The 13,802-nt window shown below is 53.3% G+C and overlaps 1 protein-coding gene across 4 annotated transcripts in view; it reads left to right on the plus strand.

The window, feature by feature from the left end:
* OPLAH (5-oxoprolinase, ATP-hydrolysing) overlaps positions 1–13,802 on the plus strand; it is a 174,772-nt gene that overhangs the window by 123,114 nt on the left and 37,856 nt on the right. For all 4 annotated transcript variants that reach the window (XM_029586143.1, XM_029586140.1, XM_029586141.1 and 1 more), the window contains exon 22: positions 3,661–3,795. In XM_029586143.1, coding sequence (XP_029442003.1) covers positions 3,661–3,795 — 135 coding nt within the window. The remainder of the gene's footprint in view (positions 1–3,660; positions 3,796–13,802) is intronic.

Raw genomic sequence — 13,802 nt, forward strand, 5'->3', positions numbered from 1 at the left:
GTGTGTCTAGGGAGAGTAGTTTTCAAAAGCATTTCCCTGTACGTACCCAGATCGGTCCCGACTCCTGGGTTTTGCCTCCCTGCCAGCAGATGGAGACAGAGGAAGTTTCACTGACACTGTACATAACCCAGTGTGCCACCTGCAGTCCCTCAGTATTTCTCTGTCTCCAGCAGATGGAGACAGAGGAAGTTTCACTGACACTGCTACATAACCCAGTGTGCCACCTGCAGTCCCTCAGTATTTCTCTGTCTCCAGCAGATGGAGACAGAGGAAGTTTCACTGACACTGCTACATAACCCAGTGCGCCACCTGCAGTCCCTCAGTATTTCTCTGTCTCCAGCAGATGGTAGAGGGTGCAAACCTGCAGTTCTGCAGTCACGAGATGTTTTAGATTTATGAGCCTTCCTTCTAGTGTCAGTGAAACTTTCTCTGTCTCCATCTGCTGGCGGGGAGGCAAAATCCAGGAGTCTGGACTGATCTGTGGTATTACAGGAACGAAAATTAGCAGGTAAGGACCAGTTTTCCTTTCTCTCCCTGTGGAAATGGGCTTGTGTATAAATGCCTGACCCTGTAGGAGCGTACACACGTGTGCAGAGAGGGCCTCTGTGCCTGCATTTTTAGCTGCGAAGAGCAGAAGGATCCCGGGCGGTGGTGGGGCAGGGTTTGGAAGGAGCCAGCTCTTCTATGCAGACCTTTATCTTTTCCCTGAAAATACTATGCAGGCGCGTTAGGAGGTGGAAATGCGTGCGCGTGTGCAGAGGGGAGGGGTAGTTTTTCAGTTACCCGTTGACTTTCCCTTTTGAAAACTGGTGTAAAGTCCACAGGTAACTGAATTTGAATCGGTGCAGGCAGTTACAAAATTACCCCCTAAGGGGTCAATTTTCAAATGGATTTCCATAGATAAACGGAAACCCCACACACACACACACACACGTACACACGTTTGAAAATAGCCTCCACGTGGTGGAGAAAACGAGTGGCAGTGGGGGGCAGGCTGGGGCAGGCCGGCAGAACTACACGTAGGGGTTTCAGTTTGAGATTCCCGCTCCTGCCTGCTTTGCACTGGAGGGCCAGCGGATGTTTAAAGGGGAAGCTCTACTTGCAGCCCTGTGGCTACCGAATAAGCTGCTGGAGATTGCCCTCTTGGGATTATCTTTCCCTACGTGCATCGCTTTGCACTTCTCCACGTTTATTTTCATCTGTGATTCAGTCTCCCAGTCTCACGAGGTCCCTCTGCAGTTCCTCACAGTCCGCTGCTGCTTTAACAACTTTGAATAATTTGCAAATGTGATCGCCTCCCTCGTTCTCTTTCCCAGATCATTTATGAATATGTTAAACAGCATAGGACCCGGTACCCCATTAATGACCTTTCTCCATTTGGAAAACTGCGCATTTAGTCCTAAGTCCTACGTCCTGTTTCCTGACTTTTATCCAGTTACCAATCCACAATAGGACTCTTCCTGAGGAGTTTCTGAAAATCCAAATACACCAACTCGTCTATATCTACATGTTTAGTTACACCTTCAAAAAATTCTTATGTTGTAATAAAAAAAAAATGACTTTAATCTGCCTTTCCAACCAATGCGTAAAGCACCTTACAGTATTTTTAGAACTGAGGTAGAATAAGTCCCTACCCCGAAGAACTTAACAATCTGAGAGGTAGATCTTAAAAATGTTGCTCGCGCAGAAGCGGCCACATACGCGCGTATGCAGGCCACGCGCAAGCAACGCAAATTTTAAGAATGCAATGCAAATTTTCAGACTTTACCTTAGTCATGGTAATTAATAGCCCTACCTCATAAGGGCAATTCATAAATGCTATAAGCACATTGTCTGGCATATTTGTTCTCTCTATTTAAACCCCTGCTTCTTTTCTCTGATCCAAGTTAGTACTCCCTTGTTTTATTGTAACTGCATTCCTTAGCCTTCTCTTGTTCAATGTTTTTCACTACTACTATTATTATTATTATTATTATTATTACTAAGATCAATGTTATTTTTTGCCTTTTGTTCCCTATCCACTTGTTAATTGTAAACCGACATGATGCGATATTTATCGCGAATGCCGGTATAGAAAAACTTTAAATAAATAAATAAATAAGAATCCGCGAGGTGCACGCGTAGGTGCCCATGCGCGCGTCAAGAATAAGGGGGTGGGAAAGGGGCGGGGTGTTGGCGTTCCTGGGCGGGGCCAAGACTTGCGCGCGCGTAACTCCCGGTTTTACAAAAGCTGACCACGGCGTGCGTCCGCTTGCTATCCTCGTAACTTTACTGCTGGTCCCGATGAGATCCTAGAGATCTCCAGTTTTAGGGCTTTCAGCACAGCCTGAAGGTTTGGGGTCAAGGGGGGGAGGCTCATAGGATGAAGAACCACCTCAATATCAGCTGGACAAACTGGTGGACTAATTGGAAAAAATGGGTTTTTTTCCCCTCGCGCAAACGTGTTTTTAAAAGCCGCCAAAGCCCTAGTGGAAATACGCGCGGGACATTTACTGGAGCCTCCTCTTAAGATTACGCGCATACGTACGCACGGCAGGGGGATTTTAAATGATACTCGTGTATCTTATCTTTCTCAAATGTAATTTGTTGCTATATTTCTAAACCGTTGTGATCTACTTTTGGAACGACGGTATATAAAAGGCTTAAGTAAATAAATACTTGCGCGCACGATATAAAATCTCAGCGAATCTCCGCTCGCCCGCCAATAGCGCGCGTTTTTGGGTGCATGCGCGTTCCTTTTAAAAAAAATTAGCCAGTAAGTGGGCACCTGAGGCAAGAGGAGACAAAGTGACTTGCCCAAGGTCACAAGGAGCCTCAGTGGGATTTGAACAGTGGCTTCTCTTGGTCCTCTGCCTGCTCCTCTCCTCACCCAAGGCATGACCTCCCTTTACCAAATGCATACTGGCTCTTCCCCACCATAGGGCCGGTAATTTTGTCCTCACAATGGATTCCGCCACTTTACCCAGCACCGATGTCAGGCTCGCTGGTCCCAGATCATCCCCTAGAGCCCTTTTTTTTGAAAATGGGCATTGCGTCGGTTATTATTCAGGCGTGGAGGTCTTCTAGGGGATAAGGCGACATCTCCCAAGACTTGGAGGTGGGTGGCCTTTGAAGAGAGAGGGCCTGGCATGGAGAATCTTGGAGGGGTGGAGTGCATGTTGAGGAAGGCGCTGCTGAAGTCGGAGAAGTGGAGGGGACACCGTTAATGGCAGAGAGAGGCCCATTGTTGATCAGAGTTTGCTGCTCTTGTAAGGAACTGCAGTATCTCCGGCAGCAGGGAAGGGCTCCAGTGAAAGAAAGATGGAGAGAGACAGTGCGGAAGGCCAAGCGGGAAAACTGTTTTGATGCTGGTGCCACTCTCTCTTGCTTCCTTGTGGAGGGAGAGGGTATCTGAGGTCCAGCAAGGGGAAATGTAGTGAGGGAAGTAGGGAGGGGGGGAGTCTGAGCTCTTGTCCAGGGCTCTGAGAAGATGCTGCGCTCTTGCTGGGGAGAGTGTGGCAGTACATGGGACAAGAAGCAGATGAATGTAGAAGAGGGCGCTGAAATGATACCCTAGCCCCTTACCCCGGAGAAAACACCCTGTGTAAAGGAAGGGGGAGAGGAGGGGGAGGAGGTGTGTCTGATCACTGAGGCCGCTGTGTCTGCCTTTCCTCCTGACAGGGCAGCGCGTTGTTTGATTTCACCGGCTCTGGTCCTGAGGTCTTTGGGAACTGCAATGCCCCCCGCGCCATCACCCTCTCGGCTCTCATCTACTGCCTGCGCTGCATGGTGGGCAGGGACATCCCGCTGAACCAGGTAAGCAGAGCCGTCCATTTAAATGAGAAAAATCCATCTTAATGTTTTTTTGGGATACTGTGCCTCTGAGTTAAAGAGCGTATTGGACATCAGCCGATCAGCATGCAAGATGCTGGCCCCTCCGGTTGAAAATGTAAAGTTAGTGCCACCTCCTGAGAGCGCGCTGTACACCAGAGAGACACGGAAGATGACACCCCCCCTCCCCCCGTGACAGATGCAGCTGAGCAAGGATCCCAGTCTCCCCAGCACGGAGGGGAAATTGGTGGGAACCGCGCTCTCTCTCCTGCCTCTTGAGGCTGGAACTGCAGCCAAAGAGGAGTCCGCAGGACCTCCGAGGCCAGACGGAGAGGGGGGAAGGGAGCCCTCATCTCAAGTTTGGCCACCGGGCAATCGAGCCAGGCGGAAAGCTTGCTCGGGGGGTTCCCTCGCTTGCCAGAGGTTGTCCGTAGATGATCGTCCATGCCAGAGGTGGCAGCACAGGTGCTTCAGAAGCACATTTGGGGAGGCTGCCTGGTGACCCTGTGTGTCTGAATACTTGCAGGCCGCACCTCTGAAAGCAGAAAGACAGGCTGGAGGCGCTCCAGACAAAAGGCGACCAAAATCATGCAGAGAATGGGCTGAAGGTCCTAAATATGTATATCCTAGAGGAGAGAAGAGAAGGGGGAGGGAGAGATCTCCTAGTGGAGAAGAGAGAGGGGAGAGGAGAGTTGGGGGGGGGGGGGGAGGGATTCCTTACAGGAAAAAGAAGGGGGGAGTATATGATAAGAGACATTCCCTGTACGTACCTGGATCAGTCCAGACAGTGGGTTATGTCCCCAATCCAGCAGATGGAGTCAGCACAAGCTTTGAGGGGGCGTATCCATATATACTACTACCCCCTCTGCAGGAGTTCAGTATCTTCTGACTCCAGCAGATGCGAGTAGGGGAATCAGGCTTCCCCTCCTTTTCCTTCACTTTCTTGCTTGATTATGGCTTGTTGTTGTCTTTTTCTGTGGATCAAGTTTGTATCAAGTTTGTATTAAGTTTAAAAAAAAAAAAAATAAGGCAGAGTTCTTTCAACTTCTGGGGAGTGGCTTCTCTTCCTTGTCTCTTCTCTGCGGCCTTGCTGTTTATTTCTCGTTGCAGCCAGGGGTAAGTTTGTTTTTCCTTTGTAGTTTTTTCCTTTACAGCTCAGCCCCCGGTGCCCGCGAAAGCCGGTGGAGCCGGCCTCTTCGCTCTTTACTCCCTCACCCGCGGCCATTTTACAGCTCCTTATGGGCTGCTGAGCCATTTATGGAAAGATGTCTGGGGCGGGTCGTGTGGCCAGGAAGGCCCCCCCGCGGCACCCTCCTCTATTTTCAGACAGCGGGCAGTGCGGGCCGACCGGGCCCCCCCGCAGCGGCGCCTTTGTGCGCGTGGCCCCCCCCCCGTGGCTTTTTTTTCTTTTCTCCTGCAGCGATCCCGATGCCGCGGCCGTCCCGCTGTGCGGCCTGCGGAGACCCGGGGTCCCGGATTTCCCGGGAGGGCATCTGTGCACGATGCCTTCCCGGGGGGGAAGGTACCTCACAGTCCCTGACTGATTTCTCTTTTTTGCCCGGGCGGTGCGGGCCGGCCACTCCGCCATTTTTGGCGGGAACGGCGGCCATTTTACATTCTGAGCGCCCTGAGGCGCAGGCCACGAGGGGGAACGGATCCCTGGAGGCCACGAGGGAGAACGGATCCCTGGAGGACTCTACCAGCGGGGGTGTTCCCCCGATTTTGGTGCAGGAACCAAGCACCCAGAGCCAGGGAGCAGGAACCACGCCGCCCCCGAAGCGCACCCGAGCAGGCCGGGGTTCTCTCCGGAGTTTATCCTGCTCATGCATACCGCTTATCTGCAGGGGCTGGAAGCACCTGTGGGACCCCCCCCCCCCCCCTCCTAAGATCCCTCGGATGTCGCCCTCGACGCCGGCCCCCCCCGACCCTCCGGGAGTGGGGGCCTCCCGCCTTCCTACCCGGGTCCGATCCACGCCCGCGGCAGTGGGGGCGGTGCCAGACCCAGCGGGACATGGACTTGACCTCCCGGACGGGGGACAAGGGGACGGCACACAGGAGGGGGATGATCCGCGTACCCTACGCCTCTTCCAGAGGGAAGAGCTGGACGACCTCATCCCGCAGATCATCCAAGAATTAGATTTGGATCCGCCACCAGACCCGCCTGCCCCAGTAGCTCCCGCTGTCATCACTTCTTCAAGGAAGGGAGATCCTGTCCTGGCGGCACTCCGGCCGAGGGCTCGGGCTTTTCCCATTCATGACTCGTTTTTACAACTTCTCACCAGGGAATGGGACACCCCGGAGGCCTCCCTGAAGAGCAGCCGGGCTATGAAAAAGCTGTACCCGCTCCCCGAAGATTTTCTGGACCTCATCAAGGTCCCAAAGGTGGACTCCGCAGTGTCGGCGGTCACGAAGAGGACGACTATCCCAGTGACGGGAGGTGCGGCGTTGCGGGACACACAGGATCGTAAGTTGGAAGTTTTCCTTAAGCGGGTTTTCGAGGTCTCCGCTCTGGGTATGCGGGCGGTGATGTGCAGTTCGCTTGCCCAGCGGGCTAGTCTCCTTTGGGTGCAACAACTCCTCACGTCTCAGAACCTGCCGTCCGATGAGGCTGCCCAGGCAGATCGGCTAGAAGCCGCAGTGGCGTATGGGGCGGACGCCTCGTACGACCTTTTTCGGGTCCTCACAAGATCCATGGTTTCGGTAGTGGCAGCACGCCGACTACTGTGGCTACGCAATTGGGCGTCTGATACGTCCTCTAAGTCCAGTCTGGGCTCTCTTCCCTTCAGGGGCAAGTTCCTCTTCGGGGAGGATTTGGACCAGATCATCAAGTCCCTGGGGGAGAACGCTGTTCATCGGCTGCCGGAGGATAGGTTTCGACCATCCAGAGCGTTTTCTTCTTCTCGGACCAGAGCCAGAGCGCAACGGCGCTACAGGGGTTACAGACAGACGGGCTCCCGGCCATCCGCCCCCAGGTCTCAGCCCTGGTTGCGCGCCTTCCGCGGGCATCGGCCCGCACGCACTACTCCCGGAACCGGGAACCCCTATACCAAGTCTTCACAATGATGCCAGTCTCGCCCACTCCCCTGTCCCCAGGATTGGGGACCGACTAACGTATTTCTAAGCGGAGTGGGCACGGATCACCTCGGACCAGTGGGTCCTGGATACCATAAAACACGGCTACGCATTGGAATTTGTCCGCCCCCCGCAGGGAAGGTTCATCTTTTCCCCCTGTGGCTCGGACCTCAAGAGAGGAGCGGTGCAGCTGACTCTGGACAGACTCCGGGAGATAGGCGCTACTGCGCCCGTGCCCTTCGGAGAGGTGGGCTCGGGCCACTATTCCATCTATTTCGTCGTACCAAAGAAGGACGGTTCCTTCCGGCCTATCCTAGTCCTCAAGGAAGTCAACAAATCCCTTCGAGTCGTTCGGTTCCGCATGGAAACGCTCCGGTCAGTGATTGCGGCGGTGCATCGGGGGGAGTTCCTCGCCTCCCTGGACTTAACGGAGGCCTACCTGCACATTCCCATCCGCCCGGACCACCACAGTTTCCTTCGTTTCAAAATTCTGGACCAGCATTTTCAGTTCACGGCTCTCGCGTTTGGATTGGCGCCGGCGCTGCACACCTTCACCAAGATCATGGTAGTTGTGGCGGCAGCTCTCCGGAAGGAGGGCATCCTGGTTCATCCTTATCTGGACGATTGGCTCCTCCGGGCGAAGTCATTCGATCATGGACGCTCAGCGGTGACTCGAGTAGTACGGTTTCTACATTCCCTGGGATGGGTAGTGAACTTCTCCAAGAGCTCCCGCATGCCCTCGCAACGCTTGGGTTTTTTTTTTGGGGGCAACTTTCGACACCCTACTGGGCAAAGTTTTTCTGCGCCAGGACAAAGCTCAATCCTTGCGGGATCACACACGACGGTTCTCTGCGTTACCAGAGCCCACCTCCTGGGACTACCTGCAACTCCTGGGAGTGATGGGGTCCACCATCGACCTTGTACCTTGGGCTTTCGCGCACCTCAGGACCTTACAGTGGGCGCTCTTCTCCCATTGGAAACCAGTATTGCAGGACTATCAGATGATTCTCCCGCTCCCACAGAATGCCAGGGACAGTCTGGGCTGGTGGTTGGATCCGCCGAACCTGGCCCGTGGCATGTCCCTCGATCTGCCAAATTGGGTGGTGGTGACCACCTATGCCAGTCTAGCAGGCTGGGGTGCAGTCTGCGATCGAAGCGCCACGCAGGGGACGTGGTCCACGGTGGAGGCGAAGTGGTCAATCAACCGTCTGGAAACCAGAGCGGTCCGGCTAGCTCTGCGACATTTCCTCCCGCTTCTTTGGAACCGAGAAGTCAGAATCCTATCGGACAACGCTACCACCGTGGTCTACATCAACCGACAAGGAGGCACGCGCAGCCCGCAGGTCGCGCTCGAGGCGGCGCTGCTGATGCAATGGGCGGAGCGTCATCTCGTCCGGCTAGCGGCCTCGCACGTCGCCGGTGTGGACAACGTCCAGGCGGACTTCCTCAGTCGTCAACTGCTGGACCCGGAGAGTGGTCTCTCTCCGACAAAGCAATGCAACTTCTCGTCCATCGGTGGGGGGCCCCCCACTTGGATCTGATGGCGTCCGCTCTCAACGCCAAGGCTCCACGCTTCTTCAGTCGCCGGAGAGAGCGCGGAGGGAGTGGATGCCCTGGTCCTCCCGTGGCCGCCATATCTTTCTTTTCCACCATGGCCCCTGGTGGGCAGGATGCTCCGCAGAATAGAAAGCCATCAGGGGACCGTGGTTTTCGTCACCCCAGAATGGCCCAGGCGACCCTGGTTTGCGGACCTGCTACAGCTGGTGATCGACAGGCCAATCAGGCTGGGGCACCTCCCCCAGCTCCTACATCAGGGCCCGGTATTTTTCGAGCAGGCAGAATTCTTCTGTCTTGCAGCCTGGCTTTTGAGAGGCGCCGCCTCCGGCGTCGGGGCTACCTGGAGGCGGTAGTATCCACGCTATTGCGGGCACGAAAGACATCGGCCTATGTTCGAGTCTGGAAGGTGTTCGAGCTGTGGTGTACCAGCCAGGCCACTAGACCCGCTAAGGCTTCTGTACCTCAGATCCTTCAGTTTCTACAGGCGGGGGTGGAAAAAGGGCTCGCCTATAATTCACTACGGGTTCAGGTGGCCGCCCTTGGTTCGCTGTTGAGCGATGGGGGCTCTCTTCTACAGTATCCTGACATTGCTCGTTTTCTCAAGGGTGTCAAGCATATGCGTCCTCCGTTACGGGACCCTTGTCCCTCCTGGAGTCTTAACCTTGTGCTTTGCTCCCTGTCGGGACCACCGTTCGAGCCGCTGCGCAGCGCAACGATAAAGGATCTCACTCTCAAGACTGTATTTCTTGTGACCATCTGTTCCGCTCGATGCATCTCGGAGATGCAGGCTCTGTTGTGTAGAGAGCCCTATCTCCGTTTCTCCGACTCTGGAGTTTCGCTTCGCACCGTTCCCTCCTTCCTTCCGAAGGTGGTTTCTGCATTCCATGTGAACCAGACGGTGGAGTTGCTGTCCTTCTCTTCCTCAGAGCCGAAGTCTCTCCGTCTCTTGAATGTCAAGCGCACTCTGCGCCTCTATCTGGAGGCTACAAATGAGTTCCGGACCTCTGACCATCTCTTTGTACTCTGGGCCGGTCCTAAGAAGGGGTCTCAGGCCTCGAAGACTACCATTGCCAGATGGCTGAAGGCCGGCATTGCTGCTTCTTACATTGGGGCGGGTCGGACTCCCCCACCCGGAATCGTAGCGCATTCTACACGTTCTCAGGCGGCTTCCTGGGCGGAGGTTCGCTCGGTATCCTCGCAGGAAATTTGTAGGGCAGCCACCTGGAAATCGTTACACACGTTCTCGAGGCACTATCGTCTGCACCTCGCCTCTTCGGTCTCTGGACACTTTGGCGAGCAGGTTCTCCGAGCAGGCCTCGCAGGACCCCACCCGATTTAGGGAAGCTTGGGTACATCCCACTGTCTGGACTGATCCAGGTACGTACAGGGAAAAGAAAATTATTATTTACCTGCTAATTTTCGTTCCTGTAGTACCATGGATCAGTCCAGACGCCCACCGCGTTTGGGTTCTTGATCCTGCTCAGCTCTGCGCTGCTTCTTGCTCGCAGTGTTCTGTGTCTTCACAGTTGTTTCTTTTCGCTGTTTTTCACAGCTCCCTACAAGTTGGTAGGATGTTTGCAGTTACTTGTTGCGGTTACAATTGTTTTCATTATCTGTTTCCACAAACTTGATCCTTTGGGGGTTTCTACTCGGGCTTTGATATACTCGATACTGAACTCCTGCAGAGGGGGTAGTAGTATATATGGATACGCCCCCTCAAAGCTTGTGCTGACTCCATCTGCTGGATTGGGGACATAACCCACTGTCTGGACTGATCCATGGTACTACAGGAATGAAAATTAGCAGGTAAATAATAATTTTCTTTTCAGATACCTCTAAGGTTTGGTTCTCAGACTTATCAGCCCCACAGCCGGTAGGGTTTTCAGAATATCCACAATGAATGTGCATGGGAGAGATTTTACATACATTGCAAACTCTCTGTATGCAAATTAATCTCCTGAATATTTATGGTGGATCTGCTGACTGGCTGTGGGGTCGGTAGGGACAGGTTTGCTATAAAGAGTGCACAAGAAGCAAACCTTTGTCCGCTGGAAGGGAAATTTCAGAAGAAGAGCTCATGATAAGAGGCTCGGGGGGGGGCGGGCAAGCTCAGGGAGCTCAATTTTCAAAGGGTTTACGAGCCCAGCTAGTCCCATTTGAAATGCCTTCATTTAGGATCTGGAATAAGACGTGGCAGACCAAAGGTCCATCAAGCCCAGCATCCTGTCTGTGACGATGGCCAGTCTGGGTCAGAAGCGCCCGGCAGATCCCAGCGAATAGGTCCCGTCCTCCTTGCTCATAACCAGGATTAGTGGTGCCTCCTCAAGTCTACACAGCTAATAGCGGTTTCTGGACTTTTCCTCCTGGAACTGGTCCAAACCCTTTTTAAACCCAGTTAAGCCTACTGCTTTCACCACATCCTCTGGCAACAAATTCTACAGTTTGTGCACTGAGTGAACAAAATACTTTCTCCAATTTGTTTTAAATGTGCTACCTATTAGCTTCATGGAGTGTCCACTAGTCTGCTACTGTTTTCTTGTTTACCCATTCCCTGTGCGTACCCAGATCAGTCCAGACTTCTGGGGTTTTGCCTCCCTGCCAGCAGGTGGAGACAGAGACAGTTTCACTGACACTGCTACATAACCCAGTGTTCCACCTGCAGTCCCTCAGTATTTCTCTGTCTCCAGCAGATGGGAGATGGTGCAAAACCTGCAGTTCTGCAGTCAGGAGACTGTTTTGGATTTATGAGCCTTCCTCCTAGGGGGTTTGTGGGGTCCTTCCCTGTCTGGTCGAGGTGGACGAGCTGTGGGTTGGTGACCCTTTTGTACGCTCGCTCCTTTCTTCCGTGGGGTGTAAATCTGGTGGTCCAGACCCCTCCCCTTCACGAGGCTACTGAGGCAGCTACGGGCTCAAGGTGGCTGTTTTCTTTTAGTCGGTCCCTTTTTTTATTTTGGCTGATTTTCTTTTTTTTTTCCTTCTAGCAGCTCTGTGTTCCATTCTAGGGAGTAGGTATTGTAAGTTTGGTAAAGTTTTGAAGAAAAAAAGGTCTGGCTCTTTTCTGTGCAGCAGTGCAATTCCAGTGGGGGAAGCTACCTCAGCAGCTCGGGGAGCTCAGCGATGGGGTTTTTCAGCAGCTTCTCTGCCTGCGGAGGAGACCGGGTGTTGGCTCCGTGCTGCTGAGGGACTGCTCCCCTGCTTGCCGTTGAGGTTCTGGTGGTGCCGCGAGTACGAGGAGGAACAGCGTAAGCGTGCGGCAAAAGCATTCAGGGGTCTCCATGGATTCTCGGTCACTCAAGAGGCCTGAGCTGTGTTGAGAAGCTCTTCAGGCCAATGACTTTCGGTGCCGGATGTTAAACAGATCTGGGCCTAAACGCGCTGAAGGTGCAGGCGGGCTTTTCTTAGCCGTGTGGTAGGCCACTGCCGCGGTTCTTTTTTTTTTTTCGCGTGCGTGGGCGGGTGCGCGCATTCTCGACGCGTGGCGGTTGCGTGTGCTGGGACCCGTGCCACGGCTTAGATTTGAGCGTGCACGTCTGCGACCTAGTCTTGAGCGCGTATTTGCGCCAGGTACTTGTGCACCTAAGGCTGCGACCTAGACTTGAGCGCGTATTTGCGCCAGGTACTTGTGCACCTAAGGCTGCGACCTAGACTTGAGCGCGTATTGGCGCGGCTACTTGTGCACGCACATGACCGCGGCCTATATGAGCGACTATTTGCGCATGTACTTGTACGCGTATGACCGCAACCTAATCTTCAGCGCGAATTTGCATGCATCCTGGAGGGGGTGTGTGTGTGTGTACACCCAGGTGGCATTGGTGTGCGCACAGGAGGCCGCCTAGAGCCGAGGCTCAGGAGAACGAGGCGCTGGAGACGAACAGGTCCAATCGCCTTGCTGTGTGTGAGGCTTGCTGTCTGATAGAAATTCAGCCTCACTCTCTCTCTGTTTGTGTCAGCGCTGTTTAGATGCTCAAAGTGATTTGACTGCTACACCTTTCACCTAGGTTGGGACATCCCCTCAGACTACGATGTTTTTGGAGGGGGAGTGTAGTGGGTGGGGAGGCAGTGATTGGTTCTCCTCCTCCCTTGTTCCCGATGGCAGAAGCTTCCCGGGGAGAGAGAGAGGTTGGAGAGAGCAAGTTTGAGCCTGTGGGCTCCGGTATAGATCCATCCTCCTCCTCCTCCTGGCTGGGATGTTTCCAGGGCCTGCAGACCTTTCTGTAAGGGTGTCCAACGAAGGTGAAGCAACCTATTATGTAGGGATGACGTGCTCGGGCCTCCCATTTGTCAGTCGCTGCAGGCAACTGCCGCAGGGAGGCTGTCACTGGTAATGTTCAAAGGGGGTGTGTGGATCATGAGACATCGGAAGATTCTGATGGGGAATTGGCTTCCTCACTTCTAGAAGAGGGAGAAATTGCATAGGATTGAGAGCCGCTTCGGACTCTGCTCAGATTTTTCTTTTTTTCTCAGAGAAGTTTTGCTGAGTTTGTTGGCTCAGAACCTGAACACGTTAATCTATCCCTCATTTTCTAATGACCAAGTTATTCATTCCCTGTTTCTTGTAACTTTTTTTCTACGCCTGCTCTGTTAATTGGTTCTCCCCTTGTTCATTGTAAACCGGTTCGATAAGACTTGTCTTGAGCATCGGTATATTAAAAGAACTTAAATAAATAAATAGTGTGACCGGAGGTCAATTTTAAGTTAAGCATCCGGTTTCTTTTCCCCCCTGTATCCAATTCAAGAGATATTGTATCTAACGAAGGTAAATGCAGTTCTCGAGGTTCCCCGTTTCCACATGGGAACTCTGAGATCCAACTCTGAGGTCTGTCTTAGCAGCAATACGCAAGGGAGAGTTCTTGGCGTCTCTCGCCTTGATAGAGGCGTAACTGCACGTAGCCATCAGGCCGGAGCATCTGAGATTCCTGAGGTTCATGGTCCTAAGGGAACATTTTTGGTTTCGAGCCTTCCCTTCGGCTGGCGACGGCTCCAGGTACCTTCACCAAGGTGATGGTGGTGAGGGAAGCTGCATTACAAAAGGAGAGTGCTTTGGTGTATCCGTATCTGGATGTCTGGCTTATTTGTGCAAAATCAAATGACATTTGCTGTTCATTTTTTTTTTGGTAGGGGGTGATACAGGCACCGGGGAAAGGAGCGAGCTGGGATGGGTTGGGGCAATGGAAGGTGGTTAATTCAGTCTGCGCATTTGAGTTGTGGCAATGACCTATTGATATTTGTTCTTATGCTCGCTGATGTGTTGGGGGGGGGGGGGAATATACTTGGAACGTGACGAGGTTGAATCATTAAACTCTGGCTGATATTGTGTGAAAGGAAACGCACAGGCCAGACAATTCTGAAGAACACAGGTTAAA

Source organism: Rhinatrema bivittatum, unplaced genomic scaffold (genome assembly GCF_901001135.1).
Source record: "Rhinatrema bivittatum unplaced genomic scaffold, aRhiBiv1.1, whole genome shotgun sequence".
Classification (NCBI taxonomy): Eukaryota; Metazoa; Chordata; class Amphibia; order Gymnophiona; family Rhinatrematidae; genus Rhinatrema; species Rhinatrema bivittatum.